Source organism: Aethalodelphis obliquidens, unplaced genomic scaffold (genome assembly GCF_003676395.1).
Source record: "Aethalodelphis obliquidens isolate GAN/ISIS:26980383/991018 unplaced genomic scaffold, ASM367639v1 scaffold51, whole genome shotgun sequence".
In the NCBI taxonomy this organism is placed as follows: domain Eukaryota; kingdom Metazoa; phylum Chordata; class Mammalia; order Artiodactyla; family Delphinidae; genus Aethalodelphis; species Aethalodelphis obliquidens.
The window spans coordinates 4,814,961-4,842,098 of record NW_020837995.1 but is presented as its reverse complement, the minus strand read 5'-3'; the positions used below and the strand labels follow the sequence as shown (position 1 = coordinate 4,842,098).

The 27,138-nt window shown below is 36.5% G+C and overlaps 1 protein-coding gene across 5 annotated transcripts in view; it reads right to left on the bottom strand.

Moving 5' to 3' along the window:
* CDIN1 (CDAN1 interacting nuclease 1) overlaps nt 1-27,138 on the bottom strand; it is a 220,735-nt gene that overhangs the window by 151,332 nt on the left and 42,265 nt on the right. For all 5 annotated transcript variants that reach the window (XR_003428168.1, XM_027083825.1, XM_027083827.1 and 2 more), the window contains exons 2-4: nt 8,191-8,236; nt 7,235-7,299; nt 135-195 (exon numbers count right to left, since the gene is read on the bottom strand). Coding sequence is in view for 4 of the 5 variants with exons in the window: in XM_027083825.1 (XP_026939626.1) it covers nt 135-195; nt 7,235-7,299; nt 8,191-8,236 (172 nt within the window). In the remaining variant the exon portion in view is untranslated. The remainder of the gene's footprint in view (nt 1-134; nt 196-7,234; nt 7,300-8,190; nt 8,237-27,138) is intronic.

The following is a 27,138-nucleotide window of genomic DNA, read 5'->3' as shown; positions in this document are numbered from 1 at the left end:
TAAAATGTTTTATCTGCTTTGCATTTCAAAATCTTTCTTTTTTTTAAGGTTAATTATAATTCTAAGCAAAGCTACTCTAGATAGGCCCCTTAGGTTTTACGTAAGTTTAAATAAAATAATAACAATAACTTTACCTCATTGGCTAGCTCCAGGAGTACTGGGGCATCTCCATTTTTCCCCACTCCATTCAGATACCTAGACAAGACAAAGCCAAGTGGTAATGCAGTGACAAGAAAAGGCCAGCATAGACTTGTCAGCATCCCCTGTGTGTACATGTTTCTCCTGGGCAAATGCCACGCTCAACGCTAGTTAAAGTATGCTACTGTCATAGGAAAGCACTGAAGGGAAAAGAATAACAAAAAACAACTTACCTCAAAACCACTGTCAACTAACTAACTGAAGTTGGGGAAAGGACGTCTGAGTACACAGGTCTCCCTTGTGTTCACCTCCTAACATGTAAGTGAACACAGAGGTGATTTTGAAAAGAACTATCCCTATCACCCTGGCTTTATCTATACCACAGCCACTCATGGGAAGGAAATAAGTTTACTCCTGAAAAACGCATCCATGCAAGCATATCACTTTTTTATTTACTTTTAGTTCATAGGATTGGTTGACACCTTATTAGGAAAAATATGGAACAGACTTTTCATCAGTGGGTCAGCACACCTTTAATAGGTAATACAAGCCATCATCTTATCTGCTCTGGATTTCTGTCATAACCTCCAGCTCTCCTCATCCCCTAACCCTGCAAAACAAACAAACAAACAACTCCCCAAATTCATCCCAGATATGGAAGCCAGAGTGATTTGTTTTAGAACAAAGACCTGAACATACCATTCTCCTCCTTAAAACACTTCAAAAGCCCCACATTAAATCTCAAGATTAAATTATAACCACTTAAACATTCTCGTAAGGATCTTCATAATCTGGTTCCTACCTACTCTCTTCAGCCAGCCTCATCTCTAGTCACTGTTCCCCACTCCAGCCCTTCACCTGGATAACTCCTGATTCAGATTGTATGTTGCCTTTTTCATCCACCATGACCTGGGAGAACATTAAGTATCCCTCATGTGCAATCCAGGAGCACCTTGTTCATCTCTCCATCACTTAGCCCAGAACACTGTATCTGCTGAGTTACTTGTCTACCTCAAACCCATCCCGACTGTAAGGCTGAAAGCCTCATGAAGGTAGAAGAATTTCATTTTATTCAATTTATTATGCCTAGCATGGTTCTTGGCTTATAATAGGTGATTATATTGTAATACTGAATACATATTTTTTTCTCTAATAAATGAGTAATTAAATAATTTTAAAAAGCCATTTTAGGCAAGAAAATAAAATTAAGTATGAACATTTTCTCTATAGTATACTGTTTGATTGAATAAACTAACAACATTTGTTTGATAGTAAAAATCAAAGTAAACAGGTGAGGTCTTCCCTGTAACGGCCAGAAGCAAAAACTGAATTAATTTCACAGGTATGCTTATAAAGATGTATGATTTCCAATAAATGAAGTGGAATAAAATCAAATTATTTAAGGTGGGGAAAGTCTCAGGATCATTATAACTTCAAAGTAATTCTAATACATCCATTTTCATCTATTGGCCCTTTCTTAAATTGTTTAGGAATCTAACTGGGAAATAAGTACTTTCATTTCAGGAGCAAGGGAACAACAAAATAAAAACAAACAAGACAAGTGTGGTTTAGAGAAAGATCCCTGGGAAATAGGTCAGCTAAGACCTTCATGTCAACTTACAGAACTTCCATTGCACTGATAGGTCTGCTCAAGGAACAATCAGTTTCGTCAAGTCGGAGCAACGAACCAGAGCGCACATGCATTAAGCATTCTGATTCCGGGTCAGGGTATTTAAGCCAATATTGATAATAGTATATCTTTACAACTCTCTACTTAACATTCATTTATCCCACAAGTATTTTTGAGAGCTAACTAGTTGTCAGGCCTTATTCCAGGTTCTGAAGAAGCAGAAGGGAACAAAACTTCTTTGGTTTCTGCCATCTCAGAGATCATATAACAGTGAAGAGACAGAGAAGAAAAAGAGAAATAAATATATAAAGTAATGACATATGCTACAATATAATATAAATTAGATGGGTTGGTCAGGAAGCCCCTCTCTAAGGAAGTGACACTGAAGTAGAAACCCACAAGAAGGAAAGCAGCCAGCCAAGAGAGGAAGAACATTCCCAGCAAGAGAACAGTAAGTGCAAATGTCAGGAATGTGCCTGGGCTATCTGAGGACTGGGAAAAGCTCTTGTGAGACCAGAGCAGAACCTCTTCTCAGGGGTTAATTTGGAAAGAATGAAAGAGAACAGCTAGACCCCAGATCACTGCCTGTGCCCGGAAACTATCATTCTGAGTCCAAATTATATGGTTTCATATAAATGCTGCATCAATCACAATCCTGGTAATGACCGATAGAACACTTCTATTAAGTTTAAAGCAACAGGAGTTGGTCAAACGACAACATTAGCCCCCTATATCTGTACAGTCTATGTAATAGTTGAAGCATGTTCATACTTAATACAGTGGAAATTCCTAATTATGAGCTTGATTACTCTTCCCAGTTGGTCATATAAAGAAACCAAACTCCAGAGTACTGATGAAACCCATCTGGGCTCCCCTAGCTGGTAAGCAGTAAATCTCTGAAATGGACCGCTGATCTCCCAAAGTCTACTGAGGTGTCCTCATATGCTGAAAAGGGTAGATCTGCTTCTAACTGTATTTATTCCCCAGTTTGTTTCCCACCTATACCTTATAACACTTCAGAAGTGCTAAGGAAAAGAAATTAAGTTAAAATTAATCTGAAGTTGCATTTGTCCTTTCTGGGAACTTTAACTGTCCCCCATATCAAGTGACAGATCAGGTTTACTCAAATTTTTAGATATGCAATCAAAGGAGCATGATAATTACAGAAGGCATTCAGTAAGGTCATAATCAGAAATTCCTAATGCTACCCTTCTCTCCATCCTCAAAACATCTTGTGCAAACTTACAGCATAGACTATTCACACAGTTATAATGGGTTGTTTCTCTCTCCTTGGGGTAGGGCTACACAAATCAATGTTGAACCTTCATCCAGCAGGTCCTTGGCAAAGATCTGAATTGTAACTGGGATATAAAAATGTAATCCTGAACACTACATTAAGGTAACCAGGGCTACCTTCCTGATGCCTATTTGCAAATTGAAATTACTTTGCATAGACTGTATGTCATCCTCCAGCTTTGCCACAGGAGGACTAATAAATGTATATCTCGTGGGTGAAACCATCCTTAAAAGATCTTCCCAGAAGGTCCATTTTATGACGTTTTTTGAGTGTGAAAGATCTATTAGCATCTAAGATTAAAAATAATATATATTGATTTTAAATATAAGGCAAACTTATTTAATCTTAATATTTTTATAACTATAATGGTAAAACTTCAAAAATCTACCAAAATTCTTCACTAAGCTTACATCTGAATACCACCTTTGTTGATTCTATATCGAAAATCTCTGGAATCCATCTCCATGCATGCAACTATTTTCCCATTAAACAGAGCAGCTGAGGACAGGTATTGTGGTTCTTATACTTGGTTCCTAGCATAGTAGATGGGACACAGTGAATGCAAAGTAAATGGTGCTATTTAAACAAAAAAGTGGTTCGAATTTTTAGAAACTATCTGTATCATGTGGTATCAGTAACATATTTGAACTAACCTTTTTTCCATGTGAACATCTGAATAAAATCCAACTGGTCTGATTCTGCAAAGCTAATAAAGCTGGCCCCTCAGACAGTGTGTGTTGAGAGACAGGAGGAGATGAGAGACAGTATTTCTAAACTTTGCTATTGATGAGGAAACTTGTAAAGTTGACCAACTTGCGTGTGTTTGTGTATGTGTGCGTGTGCACATATATGCCCATGTGCACTGATCTAGATAAATCTAAATAAATTTTACCAAGTATGTTTCCTGTTTAGAACTAAAATGCCATTAGTACAGTGGGAAAGAAAAGAGAGTTCTTTTCAACATGAACAAGCTGTGTCTATACGCACACAACATGAAGAACTGAGGAAATTTCCTCAGTAATTCAAAAGCTTAGGAAAACATTTTCTACTGTTGTTTGGATACTTTGAAGTTTCAGTTAACCATGATGGAATCACTCTGTGGATTGTATGGTCTTTAATACGGACTTCAAATTCTGAATTGAGAACATCTCAATGCTAGCAAGAATACAGAGACACAGGAATTCTCGGATATTGCTAGTAGAAATGTAACCATTACTATCTTTCTAGATGGTAATTTGACAACATATAATAAGATCATTAAATGCTTATTGTTTACACCAGTAATTCCATCTACAGAAATATTAAGAAACTAATTCAAATGCAAAGACTTATGCACCAAAATATGTATCACAGTATTATTTGTATCAGAATATTGGAAACATATATGCTCAACAGAGGAATAATTCAGTAAATTATGATACCTTCATATGAAGTAATAAAATAAAAATGTTTACAAAACGCTCTCTTCAAAATAATATGCATTTTTCCAAGTATCAAATTCAGAATTCACAGTTGCATATATAGGATGACCTCATCTATGTAAAAATGGATTGACAAAAGACTGGAATGAAAAACACCAGTGGTTATCTATGGGGGCCACAATTATGGGCAATCCATTCATTTCTTTTTTATACCATTAAAAATGTACTTAATTTTCACAATAGGCATGTATTACTTTTATAAAAGAAAAAGAAAGGAAGAAATTGTTGAGACTGTCAAACTGCTTAAGTATGGTTTGATATAATTTTGCCTTTATTCTAATCAGCTGGGAAACAAAAACCTTTCAAGGCCAATTTACCACAGAGAATACAGGGACATTCAACCTGCACATTTAGAACAAGAGACCTGTGAGGTCAAATCATCTGAAAGGTAACAACACAGCCCGTCTACAAGCACAAAGTGCAGGGCAGAAAAGTCAGGAAGCAGGGTGGTAAAGTAAGAAACCAGTCGGACTGCTTTCCTATTAGACGGTCCATTACAGCCTAACTTCAAGATTGTGTTTCAAATGTCGTGACTCCTCAAAGTAATTGAGGTTCTCACATTTAACTAAACTTAAAGAAATACAAATATGTTTCTATATTTTCATTATTACCTAATCAACTGTTCGAGTAACCATACTTAAAGATCTTTGTTTTTGGCCTAAACTAACCAGGTAATCCAATAAAGTATGTTCATACCTCAGAAATCAAACATACTTTTTTTAAAAAAAATAAATTTATTTATTTATTTATTTTATTTTTTGGCTGCGTTGGGCCTTCACTGCTGCGTGCGGACTTTCTCTAGTTGCGGCGAGCGGGGACTACTCTTTGTTGTGGTGTGTGGGCTTCTCATTACGGTGGCTTCTCCTGTTGTGGAGCACGGCCTCTAGGCATGTGGGCTTCAGTGGTTGTGGCACGTGGGCTCAGTAGTTGTGGCTCGCAGGCTCTAGAGTGCAGGCTCAGTAGTTGTGGCGCACGGGCTTAGTTGCTCTGTGGCATGTGGGATCTTCCCAGACCAGGGCTCGAACCCATGTCCACTGCATTGGCAGGTGGATTCTTAACCACTGCGCCACCAGAGAAGCCCCTCAAATTTAGTTTTTAATGAAAGTAAATTTTTTAAAAGCAGCATTTAGAGATCTTAGAAATCATCTAATTAAAACGGCTTTTTTACGATGAAATAAAAGATTATTAGAGGGCAGCCCATGGCCTGTTAGCAAATCTCCAAATTTCTAGGAAATGCTTTATTTTCCCTTGTTGATGTTAACTGGGCCTTAAAATCTGGAATAGAACCATACTTTTATATGAAAGCCTAAGACTATAAATTTTATAAATAAGAATGTATTTTTTGACACATGAGCCACTTTTCAGTCTTTCAGTGGAGAGTCTGGTTGCCAAAGCAGTTGTTGGCTTCACAGCACTTCATGGGCCTTTCTCAATTTTATATGTATGATTTAGATGATGACTTTAATTTAAATGTTAATTTCACTGAGGAGATTATGACTTTTGAATAAATCACTTCAAACTTTACAAAGGCTTCTTAAGGAGTAACTCTCCTAGGTATAAAAGTGTGTGTGTGTGTGTGTTTGTGTATGCATGTATATTTCTTTAACAGACACTTCTACTCAAAACAGAATATATCTTTTACCACTATGGCATAGTGAATACTTTTTAAAAAATCTAACTTCAATAAACACTCAATTCTTAAGAAAAAAAGACTTTACAGAAACATAATACCAATATTTTATCTGCATATGCATTTAATTCATAGAATTTTCATGCATAAAAATCATTCATCTAAAATCAGTGGTGTCACTCTCACCACAGAAAGATTGCTCTGTCAATCTTAAGCGTAATAATTTAAGAGCATATTTCAAACTGTTTTCCTTTCCAGTATGCCCTTAAAATATTTAAGAAAGCAACCAATAATTTCTAATGCAAACCATAACCATTTACCATTATAAGTAATTCACTCATATTACAAAGCCAAAAAATTTTTAATTTTTTAAAAAAGGAGCTATTTTAAAGATTCTTTTTGTTTCAGAACAAGAGGTTGGGAGCTATAATAAATTAGGCTGAAATTAAAATATCTCCTGAACATCATGTTATTGATTCAATACTCAAGACTTTCCTTTTAAAACATAAACCCCTCTTAAAATCTGACAGTTGTACATTATTATGTGCCTCCTTATGTCCTTACTTGATTTATATCTTTTTTTGCCTTTCTAAAATGGCTAACCCAATACTGACGATGCAAAATACAACTGTATCAAAATTTAATCTTATTTTCTAATATACTTTTCAACTTGCTGATTTAAATAAGAAATAAAATTGGTTTGAGAACTTTCACATATACGTGTAGATATACGTACGCATAAACATACGCATCTATCCAAGATATGTGCTTACAGTTTCAAGCATCCAACTGAGATTTTCTAATACTGAAACAATTTATTACATAGTAAAGATTTCACACACATGTAAATTAAGATGGTTTCACCATATTCTTTAAATCCATATAACAGAGTATTTGAGAAATTAAAAAAAATATACTTGAAGTCTTAAATAAGAGACTTAAAACAAGATGCCTTGGAATGTTATATAGAAAATCAATTTATTAATCTAATTTATTCATAATTATTATTACAATTAATAGGTATTATGATACCCTCTAGTGGGGCAGGCAGGTCATACCTCTGGTAATAACTTTCAATCGCTTCCGAAGTATGATGTTTGGCATGTGTTCTCTTAATATGTTTCTGAAACAAAATAAAAAAGATTTTTATGTTGTGTCACAGATCAGGTTCAAGAACAAAAATGACACATTTCTTGATTCCAATGTCTAACATAAAGGACAAACCGAATAATAGTTTGGGGATTTGGGTGGTGGTAGATCTTTTTTCCCTTCTACTCTATGAACCTATGCATTTTAATCTCTATTGCGTGGCTGGGATGTCTCCTGACTGTACCACAAGGTACAGTATATATGTAAAAGCCAACAGGGTCATAGTAATTGAATCTAAATTAAGTTTGCTTAGGGTTGTAGAGGGCAAAGAAAAACTTGTTCCTTGTTTCAACCTTTGTATTAATTTTCCCTCAATTCAATTCCATCTAAGTCCTCCGCACTCTAGTTTTACAATCCAATTGCCATTTTTAACCAGGAAGAACATTGCTTAAAAACAACTTATTTGAAAACTACAAAAAGTAATTCCATAGAGACTTGCCACTTGACTGACACCTGTCATCTCATGATAAATGACTCCATTTTCTGCCTCTCTTGCCTTCTGCCACTCCAGCAATGGTCATTTATCATCATCTCTGTCAGCAATGGAAAGCGGCACTGACAGTGCAAGTCAGCAAACATTTAGCACATGGAACCACGCAACACAGGGAAATTATTATTGTCAGAATAATAATGGTTTAGCATAATTTATTACAGGTCCACCAAATAAGCAAAGGCTAGATGTTATTAGACAGATGGATGGGTAGGCTTGGCAGGCCTCCACTGAGACGCAGGCGGTGCTCGATGTGGAAAGGAGAATATCCTCCAACCCAATCAGAGAGCTGGCAGTTCAATTACAAAGAAATAAAGGGACATTCATCATTCAATTAGGCACCTGTCAACCCTCACAAAGGAGAAAACTTCTAACCTGGTACTCCTGGGAGAAGATGCTCAGCAGAGTGGCCTGCGATTGACTGGAACAAATAAAAGAAGGACAAAGTTAATTACTGGAGTGCACGCCAAAGAAACAAAAGAGAAAGGAGCTTCAAAGGTAGGCCTGCTGCCCTGTAATCTAACAGAACATGAAAACAAGTGTGGAAAAGTTGTTCCAGATGAACACCTCAAACAAAGGCTTCCTGCTGCTAGGTCAAGGAGACAGAAAAAGGGAAAGGGGAAAATATGGATGGTCTCAAAGCAAACTATCATATGATTTGGATTTTCTTAAACTTTAGAATGATTATAAATCATATCTGTACCATGCAGGTATGTTAAAAGGGACCAAAAAGAGGCAAGGTTTATTCCCATTGATAAATGATAGTCAAATCCCATAAACAGTAGAAAATGCAGTTCATTCACTGGCAACATTCTGAAATTTATTTTGTTAGCAGGTAGGTATCCTCTTCTGTAGGTCTCTCAGATTCAAGGGGGGAAACTTTGCTCTTCACCAGAAGTAGCACAGAGACCACAGAACATTCCCACCAATACTGGCCTACTTTGAAAATAGAAGCTTTCATAGCAGAAAGCTGAGGCCCTTGAGGACAGCATTCCCTAAGACTGCCGTAAGCCTTATTCATCTAAGACTCCATGCAATGTCAAACACCTGGCAATGAAGCAACCTGGAAAACATTCATCCCAAGTGGGAATTTTCCTCTTACGATTGTTAACATTTAGAAATGGAACAGAATTTTTTTTCTCTAAAAAGCGATCAATAGCCCACTACTATTCTTTTTGATTGCCCCCTGTAGATACAGCTGCCTTATCATATCTTGAAAACAATTAATTATTTCTGATATATTTTCCTACCAAATGCTATCCGAGCAAATTACAGTGTTAATAATTCTGCTTTTATAGTACACCAAAGCACTGTGAATAATTAAAATTGTTCTATTCATGAATGAGACTGCTTAAGCTCATCACAGGTAATTTGGAGAGTATGAAATAAAAGCAATGACACCATATTTCTTTACTCACTGTCAGTACTGTCATCTCTTGCATATCATTACAGATTTGGCTTCTAACCCCTTTCCACTCTTATTAGATTACAAAAGAATATGTTTAAAAAAAACACCATAAATGTTTATCAAGGAAAACCAATAATTACTCAAGGACTGTTTTAATAACTCAAAAGTACTGAGAAATGATTGAATAAAATTATAAATCCATTATAACTTTTTCAATGTCTCTAAAAATGGAAGCCACCTTTGAAAAAGCCAGTTCTATGTATAAAATCTTCCTATTATGCCTGGCTTGCCTGAGTTTCACATGCAAATCACATACTCTAGTAGGGTTGCTAACAACCAACTCCTGAAAAAAAATGGCCAAGTTAAACCCAAATCTTTATAAACTACTGAATGAGTCACCATGTTATATATTTATGTACAATAAATACAGCCCTCCTCATTGCACAGCAAAATATATTTATGTTAACCAATTAATGGAAGGCAAAATGTCAGTCTCTTGGTCTCAAACAATATGATGGAAATAAATGTGCATGTAATGGGCAAGTCAGGGACCAATGACTAATGAGGAGGAAACTAAACTGAATAAAACAAGAGTAGAATGGTAGACGCTCAGAAAGGGAAGACTAACAGACAGCAGAAGGAATAAGCCCAAGAATAAACAGTTCAAAGCGAGAAGTTGGTCAAGAGTTGAGAGCACTGTAAAAACTGAGGACAAGATAACGCCTTCAATCAGGAAACTGTCTTAAACAGCTTAGAATTCAATTCAGCTAAAACCATGGACATAGCCTATGGAGCAACACGTTTTCTCAGCGGCCAAGTGGGTTAGAGAGAAAATTCCAGCTTACACTGGGGGCAAAACCTGGCTAGAGCTAAAAAGAGAAAATGACTTACCATAGTAAAATAGAAAGACAGACTTGGGTCCAAAAGGCTTTGGGTTTGGCTGACCAGACAAAGCTGTAGAGAACTAACTGATCTTTGCTAGGTAGTTTGTCAGTCAATGCTCTCTTCCTGTGTGTGCTAAGCTTACAGAAGAGCGTTGTGAACAAGCCTCACGACATAAAGAACCGGAGAGTAGTTTTAGTGCAGCTAAGACACTGACCCCAGTGTGTATTATTTGTTACTCTCTTCCAGTGTGTGGATTCTGAGAAGGGATCCCAAGGCAAGACTGGTGAGTGGAGAAACCATGACCTCGAGGGCCTAGCTTCAAAGAACTCACCACCTCTGCCTGCCCTCCACTGCAGTTTCCCCTACTGTTTGATTTGACTGGCAAGAGCCACAGAAGTTACGGTTTAAATTCAACATTCCTTAGGTTCACAAAGAATATGGTTCCTGGCTAGAGAGGAAGAGAGGAGAAGATTCTGCGTAACTAAAAGGCTTATCTTAAACATCACAGTCAGTCCATCAGCAGGTTTCACTGAGCGTCCACAATGTCCTGAGGTCATGGGTATGGGAAAATATGCCTCCAAAATAAAAACATTAAAGTGGACAGGAACTGATTTAGAGGAAACTTTCAACATATACGTGCGTAAAAGCAAAAATTAGAACATTGTCAAGCGCTCACATATTTTTTCGGGATTTAGTGAAGTAAATCATACCCTGAATCCTCACATATTTCAAGACTTTGGAGCATATACTTGTCACTTAGCATACATGTGTTTTCCATTTATATATTCAAAAATACAGTCACTTACTTTGCACAAATGCCCAAAGTCTCTTCAAAGATCGTTTTGTGTTTTTTTTTCCCATGCTACCCTCCCATATTAAGCTCCTCACCCTTCAGGTATCTGAGGAAAGAAGAGCATGTGAGTAGACTCCTACACTAGCTATGTAAAACCTTGTCTGAGTCGTGTGACAAATGGCTTTACGGAGCAGCAGTAGTCATGTTGCAGCAATGGGGAAACAAGGAAACAAGCATGAGGACAAAGCCAACACACTGAGGACCTGTGACAGGAGATGGAAGGAGCTTGGGTCCTTGAGGACACTGTTGAGCTGCTCAAGACCATGAATTGAAGTGACTACCTTCCATACTTCTTTTGAGTAATAACACATGTCCTTTTTTTTTAAAGGAAGGAAGGAAGGAAGGAAGAGAGGGGGGAAAGGAAGTGGGGGAGGGCGTGAGGGAAGGGGGGAGGGAGGGAGGAGGGAAAGGTTTCTATTTCCTATGTGCCCAGGAAGTAGGAGACACAATCGAGGGAGGGCTCAGAGACAGGGTGCCCTACCACGACGGCACCTGTACAGGATGCAATACTTGGAAGGGGCTGTCCATTTTTATACTTTCTAATTCTCTTCCTAGCTGGCACCTACTGTATTTGGCTTCCTTAAAATTGTTCCTCTGTCTGTCACTGTGTCACTAAACTGATGTGCCTAGAGATCATAAATTGCTATGTGTGAATGACTTTTCCATACAGATTTTAAACATTGATGGGGTACTGATTACCCTCATTTTATATTGCGTTCAAAACTTCAAATGCCAGGTACATAAACAGGCAACAAACCAGTGCCCCATATAGTATTTAACTCAACGTGTGTCCACACCCATCCAGCTAAGATACTCAATAACCTGAAGGATATTAGAGAAAATGAACATCAGGGAGTTGAATGGGTGCAGCAAAGACTAAGACCAGAACTTAGCACAGACTTAGCTGCAATGCAACATTCTTACAAGGGGGAAGTCTTGATGTTCCCAGGTGGAGACTTAAAGCACGTAGAACCTTCAGGAAGAAGATACTACACTTTATACTTTAAGTTCTTCCTCTTTCAAGTGCCCAACTTCTGAAAAAGACCATAAAGAAATAAATGTTTTTATTCAACTTTCAAGCTCCTTTTGCTATAGAATCTATGATGTGTCAATGTCTACACTCTAATGGGCTTGAAATCCTCTGAACAAAATGAATATTACTTCTAGAATTCGGGAAGCAGTAAACCAACCTAAGAAGATAAAGCAAGATACTCTTACAAAGCATTAGGTTTGCAGACCTCACAAGGTACAACTTCTCTAAACCCATGAAAGAATACAATAAAACATTGGCTGTATGTGGCCAGTCATTCAGGGCGCTAGTCTAGGAAGGTTTTCCATAAAAGCAATTCACTTCCCTCTCTCACTCCCTCCCACACCCATACATACAAATTTGAAACATAGAGCCTTTTTTCCCCTCTAAAATCAAAATGGAATTCACTAAGACACCAAGGCTTGGTACAGCAGTACTACTAATTTTTTTTTTTTTTTTTTAGGAAAATAACAATGTGAAGTGGAAAGAGTCATGAGAAATTACTGATATTCTGGGAAATTACTGGGGAGAAAAAAAGAAAAAAATATATAAACTAAATTGAAGAAATAGAGAAAAATGTATCTATCATACCCCCCACACCCATTTCTTTCTAATTTCCAACTTCATAGTGAGGATATAGACTACATTATATGCCTAATAGTAGCAAATATTCCCACACATGACTATACAGATGGCACCATTAAGCTTAGAAGTAATCAACTATCACAAAAAATTCTTACAAGTTACACCCATGTTTTACATATACAAAAAAAGTGGTTACTGTCCCAGGCACTTAACTAATTTTGCTGACAAACTGAAGTCACATCCAAAACAGCTCTACCTCCAGCAAGAGCTAAGAGTTATATGAACACCTACTTTGTGCTACACACTATACTGTGCCCTTTATTTTACCGTCATAGCAATCCTCTGAGGTAGGTACTATTATTGTCCTTATTTTAAAGATGGGGAAATGGAGAAAGGGAAGTTAAGGAAAGTACACAATTAAAGAACTAGGTAAGTGGTAGAACTGGAAATCGAAATCCAGGTCCAGTTCCAGAACCCAAGCCCTTAATCCCCATGCTAATCTGCCCTTCTAATGTGTGCTAATACCCGTTGCTTAAGGTTAAGCATTTATATGTTACATTATACTCCAAACAACCCTGAAAGGTGGGCATTCTTGCTTTTTTGATAGAAAATTGAAGTCACAGGAGGTCAAGAGTTTTGATCAAATTCTATGGCCTTAGACGATATTCACTTTTAAAAAACTCAAAGGAAAACTCAGTTTTCCTTTAATTAACTATACAAAAAAATTTTCCTATAGTAAAAAGTCAAGGATTAAAAAATTGTTGGGTAATTTCCATTATTCTTCCTGCAGCTAAGGTGTATTTTGTTAATAACCAACCACACCATTGTCTGAAGTGTCTCTATGTGACTGTAAATGTGTCTTTCGCTCAAATGCTATTTACTGTATACAAAGCAACTTTAAATCCTTCCCTGAACAACACAGGTATAAACCCAATCAACGTTCTCTACAGAGGACAACACCCTCCATAAGTGTTAATTTTATTATATGTTTAATGAAGTTACCTAGTTATAAAATAGTACATATTCTGTGTAAAATCCATAGGTGTCCGTCTGTGTTCCTGTGTTTTTTACTCTGTGTCTGATGTGTGTGTGTGTCTTTCTGTCTATATACAAAAGTAAAATTTCAAAAATTGTGTTTTAAACATTTTTTGTAACATGCCTTCATTACATAAGATATCAACATTTATTCCTGCCATAACACATTAACCTTTTAAAATTATTTTTATCATGCTTAAGACAAAACCATGTAACCACTTAGGTCACCAAATAGAACACTGCTGGGACCCCAAAAGGCACTCTATCTGATCATCACCCTTTCCCTCTCGCAGGTGAATCTGATCTTTATCACTTTCTTGCTTTCCTTTATAGTTTTACCACCCAAATATGTACCCCTAAATTCCATAGGTTAGCTTTGCCTGTTCATAAACTTTATTTTAATGGAACCACACAGTGTGTGCTCTTCTGCCTCTGTCTTCTTTCACTCAATAATATATCTGTGAGAATCACCCATGTTCATTTATGTGAGGTTAATTCATTTTCATTGTTGTATAATATATTCTATTGTATAAGTATACTCCACATTTATCTATCCTATTGATGAACATCTGAACTGTTTCCAGTCTTTTGCACTGAGAATAATGCTGCTGTGAACATTCCTGCACATGTTTCCTGGTGCATATGTGTACACATTTCTGATGCGTATAAATGCAGAAGTGGAATTCTGGGTCATCTGACATGCAAATCTCTAGCTTTAGACTTTTTCAAAGTGTTTGTAACAATTTTAAACTCCCACCAATACTAAAGGAGAGTTCCCACCGCTATACGTTCTTGTCACACCTTCTAGTTAATGGCTTGTATTTCCATTTTCTTTCTGCTGTCTTTTGAAGTGCTAAAATTTTAATTTTGATGAAGTCCAATGTTGCAATTCTTTAATTTTATTATTGGCACTTTTTGTGTGTCTTTCCTAAGATATCTTTGCCACTCATAGTCACGAAGATAATTCTGTATGTTTTGTTTTAGAAGCTTAAGAATGTTAGCTTTTACATTTGGGCCTATGATCTACCTTGAGTCAATTTTGTGCATTGAGATAGGAGTCACGTTTTGTTTTTGTTATTTTTGTACATATATCCAATTGGTCACACACCATTTACCGACTGAATTATCTTGTTGCCTTTGAGGAAACCAAATATCTAAGGGTCTATTTTGGGACTCTCTAATCTGCTCCACTGATTTATATGTTTATCTCTGCACAGATACCACACTGATTTGATTACAATTGATTACATTTAATGTATGTTCTAATATATTTAGGTTTAAGTCTATCATCTTACTGAATGCTAATTTTCTTAATCACTGTACATTCCTTTCTTCTCATTTTTTGTATTCTTTTAAATTGATTTAGTACTTATTCTTCATTATTTTTCCCCTGGCAACTTGGAAGTTGAATACTCTTATACTATTAATGATTATCTTACATAAACACATGGCCCCTTGGTGATTAACTGCTGCCTGGAAAATACAAAAACTTTGCAACACTATCTATATTTCTCCCCTTCTGACATATAGAATATTACTGACGTTGTTTTAATTCTACATATATCTTAAAATTCACAAGACATTGCTGTTGTTTTATACAGTTTCTGTTCATTCTGATATATCCACATATGAACATTTCATTGCCCTTCCTTCCTTCCTTTTCCACTCTTCCATCCGGAATAACTTTCTTTTAATAATTCCAGCAGTGCAGATGTGTTGGTGATGTCAAATTTCAAATTTCAGCTCTTTTCAATGATAATGTGCCTTATTTCTCTACCCAGTTTTAAGATTTTTTTTTTAACTTTGGTTATTAGGAGTTTTAACTCTGGTATTTAGTAAGCTCCTGCTTACAGTTTGCTGGACTTCTTAAATATATGACTGGATACATTTCAACATTTTGAATATTCTCAAGTATTATTACTTTAAACTTGCTTTAACACTCTGTTTCTCCTACCCAAGACTCCAAATAAGTGTATGTTAGCCCTCCTTACTGTATCCTCTATCTCTTACTCTCTCTTCATATTTTACAGCATTTTGTTATTCTTTGTTATTCTCTGTTACACTCTAGATATTTTCTTCTCATTTATCTCCCAGTTCACTAATTCTCTCTTCAGTAATGTCTAACTTGCTATTAAATACATCCATTGAGTTAAATCCATCCAATTTCAATTACTGTTATTTGTCACTTGTAGATTTTCTATTTGATTCTTTTTTTCAAATGAGTTCCCTGAAGAGTTTCAATCTTCTTTTTTAACATCTTGAATAAACTGTGATTATAAAAATTCTGTTTAGTAGTTCCAATAACCAGAGCCCCTTTAAGTCTATTTCTACGGTTTCTACTGGTTCCCATTTATGTTGTCATGTGTCCTTATGTGACTGAGTATCTCCCATTATGTGCTATACTACTTGAAAAACTGCTTTATAAATAAGCTGAATATGAAAATGATTAACTTTCTCTGGAGAGGATTCTGATTTGATTCTGGGAGCACTAGGAGTCCAGGATCACCTTAGTCCAATTTCAGGTATTGAATTTTTAGGCCAGTGAAGTAAACTTGAAGGTGAAATATAGTAATGTAGAGCTCTTTTACTTTCAGTCCACATTAATTCCTAGGGTATAGCCCTTTAGGGTCCTACCTTAAAGCTTGGGACATTTGCAAGAGTTCCCACCTTTGGTGGACCCTGGTCTCTAAACCTTGTCCTCCAGCTCTATAAAGCTGTCAAAGGTTCTGTTCAGGACTTGGCTAGACTATATCTGCTGAAAAGGTAATTAAATTTTAATTTAATGATTAAAAAGTTAGTCCCCCCCCAAACCCTTATTTTCAAAAATTAATGCATTACTAACTAACCAATAGATTAAAGAGGAAATCACAACAAAAATAACAAAAATACATAAAATTGAGCAATGACAGTAGTGTGTATCAACAGTTGTGGGAAATGTATTGCATTAATTGGATATAAGGGGAAAAAAAAGAAAGAAACCGATTTTATTCTAGGAGGTTCTGGAACACTGAAGATCCCAGCAAACAAAACAAAATAGGAAAAGAAATAAGAGAATCAAAAAGGAAAGAAACAAACAAAATGCTCCTTCTTTGAAGATGAGAAGAGAATCAATAAACAAAGAGAATCTATAAACGAAAGTTTTAAACATTAATAAGAGATCTCAGAAAGGTAACTATATATAAGATTAAAATAAAAAAGAAATAGAATTATTATAAAACAGTAATATTAAATTAGAAAATGAAATAGAAAAAATGGACCTCATTCACAATAAAATACCATAGTTTTTTTATACATATATATTTAACAAAAATATGTAAACCTTTGAAGAAAGTTATAAAACATTACTGAAGAGCATAAGAGAGTTCCTGACTAAATGAAGAGATATTTTTACAAAGAAAGTATCATGGGTAAAAAGATAGTATTAATTAAACTGTCAATTCCCTACACAGTAATCTATGATTTTTTTTTTTTTTAAAGCTCCAGGACAGTCTATTTGAGGGAGGGGTGGAGAGGGACCATCCTCCCTCCGGGTGCCATGGTCAAAGCTCACCCAGGGAGTACACCCCGCCTTGGGTCCAGCTGCCTCACCGGGCCCTTCAGCAGCAGTGGGGGAACCAAATTCACAACAGAGTTTTCTGGTAGGATGAGATAAATTTATCTTAAAATCCATGAAGAAGAATGTCAGAAATAGTTAATCAATTTTGAAAAGCAAAAACAAAGTGATATATCACTCTACCAGATATCAACATGGATACATTTCAAAAATAGAGTACTTAACAAAAAAACAAAAAAAGCATGCTACAGAATTATACACACATTTGTTACCATTTATATAAAATATAAGAACAGCAAAATATAATTACCTTTTTTGTTCATGGACATTTATGGATACAGTAAAGGAAATACATGAGGCTGATAAACACTAAACTCATGACAATGGTTACCTCAGATGAAAGAGAAGGGGAAAGGATCAAAGAGCTCTTTTAAAAAAAAAAATTTCTTTTATTTTTAAAATTTTTTAATTTAAAATTTGTAATTTTTTACAAATTTTTTAAAACATAAAAATCTGAAGGGGAAAAAACTGTAGATAGTGTCAGGATATTTCATTTCTGTAAAAGTAAAAAGCATCTGAAGCAAATATAAACAGAGGTAGATTCAAAGAGTTCATTATACTATTCTCTGTTCTATGTGTGCTGTATTTTGTAATAAAATTAAATAGTAGGAGAAGAAAAATGGAAAGAATTGAAGGAGCTGGATAAATTGATCTAAGATTTTTTTCTGCTCTAAGTCCCACCCTATTCTAAACATTCTGATTTAATTAGAGGCTTAAGCACCTATACTTCTTTCCTTTCTAAGTAAATTTGGGTTTTAACTTTTTAGAACGAGCCATAACATAAATCAGATAAAGAATAAGAAGCTTGGGTGAAAGACACTTAATTTTGCTTCCAAGACCAGATGTCAGGTCATTTTTCTCCAAAGCAATCCAAATAACTTCAACACAATATAATAGATACACCTGTAAGAAATATTTATCAATTCTTTCTTCCTATAATAATTTATTCTGATTTCATTCTTTAATAAGTAAGATAAAACTACAGTATTAGAAACCCTTAAGTTTGTAGAAATTTTATTATGATTGCCAGAAAGAGTAAGAGAGCAAGAGAAAGTTAACAGATAATGATAGTCTGATAACAATAGCCTGTATGGGAAGATATTTATAATTCTTCCCCCGTTGGTAAAAATTCAACTTTCTTCCACCTCTGCATGGAGTATTAGCTAGCGTATTTTCCATCATTTCCTCTCCTCTGGCTAGTCTTCATTTACTTCCGAGCACACTCTGTCTTTAAGCCACAACCTGTCTACACCTTTCAAACTACCGTCCACCGTTTCTCTTCACTACCAAATGTCTTTGTCTACGAGGTCTTTGGTTCAGTATATCCTATTCGGCCTCCAACCCATGGCAATCTCACTTCTGTACTCACTCCTTAATTGAAAAAGACATACTTCTTACCTTAGCTGACCTCATCACAATATTTTGTACCTTTGACTATCTTCCCTTTCTTAAAAATCTTTCCTATGAATTCCAGGAAACTATTTTCTAAAACCTCTCCTTCTCCCCTGCTAACCACTTACCTTTCTCTCTCCCACTGGCTGCTAGCCTCTTCCCTGGGGTTTCCTGGGGCGGGGGAGTAGATGGGGAGGGAGGAGGTCTCCCCAACCCTCTTCTTCTCTTCATTCTACTTGCTCATGTGGGTGACAGCACACCCTGCTGTGTTCCCAACAACTACTGCCGTAACTTCCAAACATACATATATATGTTTCCAGCCTCCACCCCTACTCAGAATCACGTTCTCAATTTTATAGCTCCCTATGGGACATTCCCCCTATTTGGCCGCATGCATCTTAAAATCAAATTTACCACCATACTCCTTTCCCACAACTGTGTTTCGTAACCAAACGCTCTTAAATCAATTATTTCCATAAAGGTAAGACAGCTGGGCTACAAATCCCAAGGTAATTCTTGATTCTTCCCTCTCCCTCACACCTGAAACATCTAAGGAGTCAAGAAGTCCTGCTGATTCTACAATCAAAAGTTTTTTTCACATTTGTCCCTACTTCCCTAAATGACTAAATAGCTTCCTGATTCATTTCCCTTGCTTCCTATCTCTATACTCTTTAATCCAACCTCTAATTTACCAACAATGCTTCTAAAATACACATCAGATGATGTACCCTCTTGGCTTGAAAATCCCAGGAGGCATCAACTACCTATAGAATGAAGTTCATACGCATGAGCAAGGCACTTGAGGCCTTTCTCAGCCTGGCTTTAGGCCCCTTCTTTTTAGCTCTCCCACAATGCTTTCCCACCTTCAATCCCCCAAGCAGTTTATACTTTAATCTCACCACATCGCCATAAATTACCATCTTCTTTCTGGAGTCTAGAATGTTCTTTGAATCTCCTCATTCTATTTGGAGAACTTCTACCCTTTAGGGTAAAACTGGACTCAGGATACTCCTATATGACTTGCTATCACTATTAAATGAAGCTATTTTAGTAAACGGAATATTTCAAGAGATATCATAGAGTTTTTAGACCAAGCCCAAGCCTCTCGTTTTAAAAATGACAAAAGTAAAAGTCACAGAGATGAAATGATTTGCCCAAAGTTACGTAAAGGGTTATTTTACACCAGGTAAAATCAAGGAAAAAATAAGTTGTGCTACAAGCAGGACTTACTGAAATAATACTTAGCTATGTCATCTTAATGGATGAGAATATCACATATTTTCAATTATTTCAGTAATCATAATGTATCTGTGACCAATGTGTATAAATTAAAACATAAACACAAATAAAAAAGCAAAATATACTAGAATACAAATTGTATCACCAGTAGTCCCCAAACCCCCAAGTTCCCACATTTTACCACCAAAAGATGCAATGAATGGGAGATCAAAATTTTGAATTTTACTTCTCAATGACAGTTCTTTTTACTATAAATGCAAATTTTATATAACCTCACTATATGGATAGTGATTATTTTTCCAGGTAACATGTCACTTCCCCTGACTTAGGACCATTTTTTAGCCCTCTGGAATACTAGTTTTCTCTTACAAATTTCTGACAGACATCTTTATGTACTCCACAATTATTTTTTTAAACAATAGGGAGCATCAAAAGTTGTACTGTTAAGGGAGCACCAATAGGAACTGTCTTTATTCTTGAGGTGTTTAAATTCTAATTGGAAAAAAATCACTTAATATTTCAAAGTCTCAGTTTCACATCTGTATATGGATTCCATGACTTTAGAGTCTATTTTCACCTTGAAAGTTCTGTGATTTTTATCTGTTCTACAACTCCAAGATTTAGATTTATTAAGTCTCTCTCTCTACTTAAAACTTTTAAGTATAGTTTATCATAAAACTGTGCCGTGGTCCTTATAATAATGACTTGTACTCATGTTGACACCAGACATTTCTATATGGGCCTAATATAGCAGGTCTATTCTAGGTCAATAGCTAGAGTGATTAAATTGTTTATTAAGACTTTCAGGCATTTAAAGTAATCAGACCACAGTATGAGAACATGGGAGGAAAATAATTAACTCCTTTCATTCACCATTGATTATAAGGTACCACATCCCCCACTAGAGGTTAAATAATCACTTCATGGGTCTAGCACCACAACTATTTCATTGATGAAATCCCAGTCTCCCCCAAATTACTGTATTTTTTTGATACAGACTGAACACAGATACTTAATGAAAGAACCACCAGATCTTTACCTGAAAAGTCGACTTTTAAAGATATTTATATAAATATATAAATATAAATATGTAAATAAATATAAACATTCAACCTCACAATTCTTCAAGTATTGAAAGAGTTTTTTTATGAGATGGTCTCTGGCTTGAACTAGGTAATCCCAGGAAAAGAGACAAAGTATGTCATGAGGACCTATAAGGGCCCTCCACCTCTGTGCAGCAACTTCAAATTGAAGGAAGATAAGAGGTAATCCTTACTCTTAAAATGAGTTTAGTTTTAGAAAGGTATTTGTCAGAAGGGTTGGAAATACAAGCCTTAGACCTAAAATAGCACCAAATAACATTGTTCATTTTCCTCAATAATATTCAGTGCTGAAAAGACTAAAGATTCTGATCTACCTTCAGATAGTTTTCTTAAACAGTTGCTTATCAAAACCAAATGAATTAATTTCACTTTCTGAAGTCTTTACTTAAAAATAAAAATTTACTAAACATCCTACCATAGTAAAACACTTCAGTTTCCTATGACTGCTGTAACAAATGACGATGTATTTGAAAAAGGGGCCTTTGGGAGCTAATTTGGGTTAGATTAGGTCATGAGCATAGGGCCCTTATGAGGGGATTACTGTAGTGGCCTTATAAGAAGAGGAAGAGAGACATCACTTTGAAAGCATGCACCAAGGAAAGGCCAAGTGAGGACACAGTGAGAAGGTGGCCATCTGCAAGCCAGGAAGAGAGTCCTCACCAGGACCTGACCATGCTGGCACCCTGACCTTGAACTTCTATTCTCCAGAACTGTGAGAAAATAAATGTCTGCTGTCTAAGCCATCCAGCCTATGGTATTTTGTTAGGACAGCCCAAAAGGAATTAGACATCTGGGATCCTTTCACAATAGGCCACGCTTTGAGAGTTAATGATTAATCACTCACTTCTCCAATATTCCCAGCTAGCTAGTTAATTCTTCAGGTTTTAGGGCTGGGTCAGGCTCTTTCAAGTTCTTTCCTAACTGAGTCTCTTTCTTGGGAAGTAGATTCTAAATAATTTCCACACCCAAAAAAAGAAAAAAAAATTATGTCTGCATCAGCTTATTACTTATACTGAGCTTATTACTTATACTGAGTTTTACTTCATGTTGTCCAATTTTTTTCCCTCTGGATTTCAAATGTTTTATGGGTTTGTTTATACAGAAAATGCCTTGAATGGACCTCTTTTCTGAGGGAATTTCTCAGTTTATGAAATCCTGCTAGAATACCAAGTCATTCTGCCAACTCTGCATCATCACAAGTGAATGAATGAACATCTAGAGGCTAATTTAATTCTGTGACCAAAATCTTACTTGCCTACGTCTAACGAACACACTTTTATAAACTTTTCACAAAGTAAAAAAGTTTAGAATATTGTTTAAAACCATTTAAACATTCCCTTATTCTTTTTCTACTCAAAAATACATGTTCTGCCCTAATTTTTCTTAATTTAATAGGTCACAGAGATCTTATATAAAACTAGTAAAAATGACTGACCAGATTTACTTTATAATGGTTATCATTTATAAAGATCAAACTATCATCTTTACCACTTTCTTCCCAAATAAATTTTCAGTTTTATTAACATAATGGTAGTAATAATCTCATATTCTTTCTCTTTTATCCCATATTCCCAACCCCCAATTACTAAACTGATGCTTTTCATTTAAGAAGTTAACAAGGAAATGCAGGAATTGGCATAAAAGTAACTTCGTTAATACTTAGTGCTTCTACGTGGCCTCAGTTGTGTTCTTACGAGGTCAGCAAACTATTTGAAGCTTTAGATGCTATATTTTCCCTACTACATTAGTTTGAAAAAACTGCAGATTTTCAACCTTCTTTAAAAACATCATCATCATGATATGAACCAGAATTATTCTACAGCCACCCCACTTTAATAATAAATGCTGGGAATATTAAAACAATAAATGGAATGCCTTAAAATACATTAAGCTCTTCTCTGATTTAACACAAAATTTTAACTCTTACCACAAGCCTTTTATTCTTAATTCACAATCAAATTCTTTTGGCAGTTAATCTCAGCACTTAATGTCATTCACTCCAATAAAACCAATCTTAAATGGCTATAAATGCCTTCCCTACTTCTCTATGTGTTTTAAGAGAAACCAGAGGAGAAGCATAAATGCAGTTCAGTCACTAAGACTATGCACAACACAATTATGCTGTTACACACTAACTTTCGCCAGAATATCCTATTTGTAACTTTTCCCCATTTCTGTTGAACTCTGTCTAATCAAGAGTTGGCACTCAACGAACACCACTGATCCTGGTGATGATGATGACAAACATAACAACACTGGTGGTTAGTTACCTAGGTCCAAGCACCACTCTATTTAATTATCATCACTATAATAATAAAAGCACAAGTAGTATTTAAGAAACCGAGGGAAAGGGAGAAGTATCTTATCCAAATTAACACAGCCAGCATGTGAACATAGACAGCTTGTCTTCAAACTCTGTGTTCTTAATACAGCGTCCAAATGATAAAACAGAATTACTTTCAAGAACCAATACCCCAGGGGGGCAGAGTTAAGATGGTGTACTAGGAGGATGTAGAATTCACGTCTCCTCACAACTAGGGCACCTACCAGGCACTGCTGGGGGACCAGAGACACCTAAGGGGACAGGAGAAACCTGTAGTGGCCAGGTAGGACGTGGGACATAGGGGTAGTGAAGAAGGAAGAGAAGTGGAGGTGGGAAATGACTGGCGCCCCTGAGGGGTGGCTGGGGGAGGGTAATGGATCCCACGCCTAAAGGGGGAAATTGGGGAACCACTGGGAGGGCAGAGGTCAAAAGGCAGTGTGGCCAGGTTTCCCCTGCCCACTTGGACCCCCAGGAACCTGCTGAGATCCCAGGCCTGATCCTCTCCCCACTGAGGTTCCCTCCAGCCTCGCAGGTCCTGAGGGAGTGGGAGGGAGGGAAGGGGGAGCAAAAGTAAAGGTCGGACTCCAGGGACCAGCACCTCTGAGGGGTGTCTGGGGGAGGAGGAGATCCTACACCCAGAGGGACCCACCCATGGTTAGGGGTCTAGTGGCCCAGTGGGAGGCGGGTGGGGGACACCCTGCCAGAGACCATGGGGGAGGGGCATGAAGGAACGGAAGGTAACACGGCCAGTGCCTTCCCTGTCCACTTAGGCACAGGGAAGCCTCTTGGGCTCCAGGGCCTAATCCTCTGCCCTGGGAGCCTCCCTCCTGCCCCGCAGAGCCCAAGCCCTGCCCCTACACCCTCACTCAGGGCCCTACCTCCAAACTCCCGAACTCCACACCCTAGAGGCCCTCCTTCTCACGTGCTGCCTCTCACCTTCTGTGCAGGTACTAAGCAGAGGCCCCACCCCAGGCTCAAACATCACCCCCCCCAACCACCCCCCACCGCCTAGGTCCCACCCCACCCTAAACCCTGCCCCTGCCTAAGTTCCACCCCTGCCTAAGCTCCGCCCCCATAGCTAAGGCTATTTTTTTTGTTTGTTTGTTTTTATTTTTTCCTCTTTTAGATTGGGGTTCTGTTTTACCTTGCTGATTCATTGTTGTTGACTCTTTTATATTTTTATTTTACTAAATAAATCTTTTATTTTTCTAATTTTATTTTATTCTTTATACTTTGTTAGTGATCTCTCCTTCTGGCTTGTCACCCCCCCAACTTTGTTTTTTCTTTTTTCTGTTGTGGTTTTATTTTACATTGTTGCAGTTGTTCCATTATACTTTCATTTTTCCTAATATATTTTTTATCTTTCTAATTTTATTTCTTTTATATTCTTTGATATTGTACTACTCCTTTTTTTTCTTTCTTTCTTTCTTTTTTTAAAACCGTGCCACAAAACTTGCGGGATCTTGGTTCCCAGGACGGAGGTCAGGCCTGAGCTCCTGTGGTGGGAGCTCTGAGGCCAAACCTGTAGACTAACAGGGAACCTCAGACTTCAGGGAACATCAATTGGAGTGAGGCCTCCTGGAGGTCGTCCTCATCTCAGCACCAAGACCCGGACCCGGCTCTATCCAACTGCCTGCAAACTCCAGTGCTGGATGTCTCCGGCCAAACAACTAGTAAGACAGGAATACAGCACTACCCATCAAAAAAAAAAAAAAAAAAAAAGAAACAACAAAAAATTATGTTACAGACGAAGGGGCAAGGTAAAAACCTACAAGACCAAATAAATGAAGACAAAATAGGCAACCTACCTGAAAAAGAATTCAGAGTATTGATATTAAAGATGGTCTAAAATCTTGGAAACAGAATGGAGAAAATACAAGAAACATTTAACAAGGAACTAGAAGGATTAAACAGCAAACAAACAGTAATGAACAACACAGTTACTGAAATTAAAAATACTCAAGAAGGAATCAATAACAGAATAACTGAGGGAGAAGAAAGGATAAGTGAGCTGGAAGACAAAATGGTAGAAATAACTGCCAGGGAGCAGAATAAAGAAAAAAGAATGAAAAGAATTGAAGACAGTCTTAGAGACCTCTGGGACAACATTAAATGCATCAACATTCGAATTATAGGGGTCCCAGTAGAAGAAGAGAAAAAGAAAGGGTCTGAGGAAATACTTGAAGAGGTTACAGTTGAAAACTTCCCTAACATGGGAAAGGAAAGAGTCAATCAAGTCCAGGAAGCACAGAGAGTACCATACAGAATAAACCCAAAGAGAAACATGCTGAGACACATATTAATCAAACTATCAACAATTAAATACAAATAAAAAGTATTAAAGGCAGCAAGAGAAAAGCAACAAATAACATACAAGGGAATCTCCATAAGATTAACAGCTGATTTTTCAGCAGAAACTCTGCAAGCCAGAAGGGAGTGGCAGGACATATTTAAAGTGATAAAAGGGAAAAACCTACAGCCGAGATTACTCTACCCAGCAAGGATATCATTCAGATTTGAGAGAGAAATTAAAACCTTTACAGATAAGCAAAAGTTAAGAGAATTCAGCACCACCAAACCAGCTTTACAACAAATGCTAAAGGAACTTCTCTAGGCAGGAAACACAAGAAAGGAAAAGATCTACAAAAACAAACCCAAAACAATTAAGAAAATGGTAATAGGAACATACATATCGATAATTACGTTAAATGTAAATGGATTAAATGCTCCAACCAAAAAACACAGACTGGCTGAAGGCATACAAAAATGCCTTCATATGCTGTCTACAAGAGACCCACTTCAGACCTAGGGACACATACAAACTGAACGTGAGGGAATGGAAAAAGATATTCCATACAAATGGAAATCAAAAGAAAGCTGGAGTAGCAATTCTCATATCAGACAAAACAGACTTTAAAATAAAGACTACTAAAAGAGACAAAGAAGGACACTACATAATGATCAAGGGATCAATCCAAGAAGAAGATATAACAATTCTAAATATTTATGCACCCAACATAGGAGCACCTCAATACATAAGGCAAATGTCAACAGCCATAAGAGGGGAAATCAACAGTAACACAAACATAGTAGGGGACTTTAACACCCCACTTTCACCAATGGACAGATTATCCAAAATAAAAATAAATAAGGAAACACAAGCTTTAAATGACACATTTAACAAGATGGACTTAATTGATATTTACAGGACATTCCATACAAAAACAACAGAATACACTTTCTTCTCAAGTGCTTACGGAACATTCTCCAGGAGAATCACATGTTGGGTCACAAATCAAACCTTGGTAAATTTAAGAAAATTGAAATCGTATCAAGTATCTTTTCCGACCAAATGCTATGAGACTAGATATCAATTACAGGAAAAAAATGGTAAAAAATACAAACACATGGAGGCTAAACAATACACTACTAAATAACCAAGAGATCACTGAAGAAATCAAAGAGGAAATCAAAAAATGCCTAGAAACAAATGACAATGAAAACATGATGACCCAAAACCTATGGGATGCAGCAAAAGCAGTTCTAAGAGGGAAGTTTATAGCAATACAATCCTACCTCAAGAAACAAGAAACATCTCAAATAAACAACCTAACTTACACTTAAAGCAATTAGAGAGAGAAGAACAACAACAAAAAAAACCAAAGTTAGCAGAAGGAAAAAAATCATAAAGATCAGATCAGAAATAAATGAAAAAGAAATGAAGGAAACAATAGCAAAGATCCATAAAACTAAAAGCTTGTTCTTTCAGAAGATAAAAAAAAATTGATAAACCATTAGCCAGACTCGTCAAGAAAAAAAGGGAGAAGATTCAAATCAACAGAATTAGAAATGAAAAA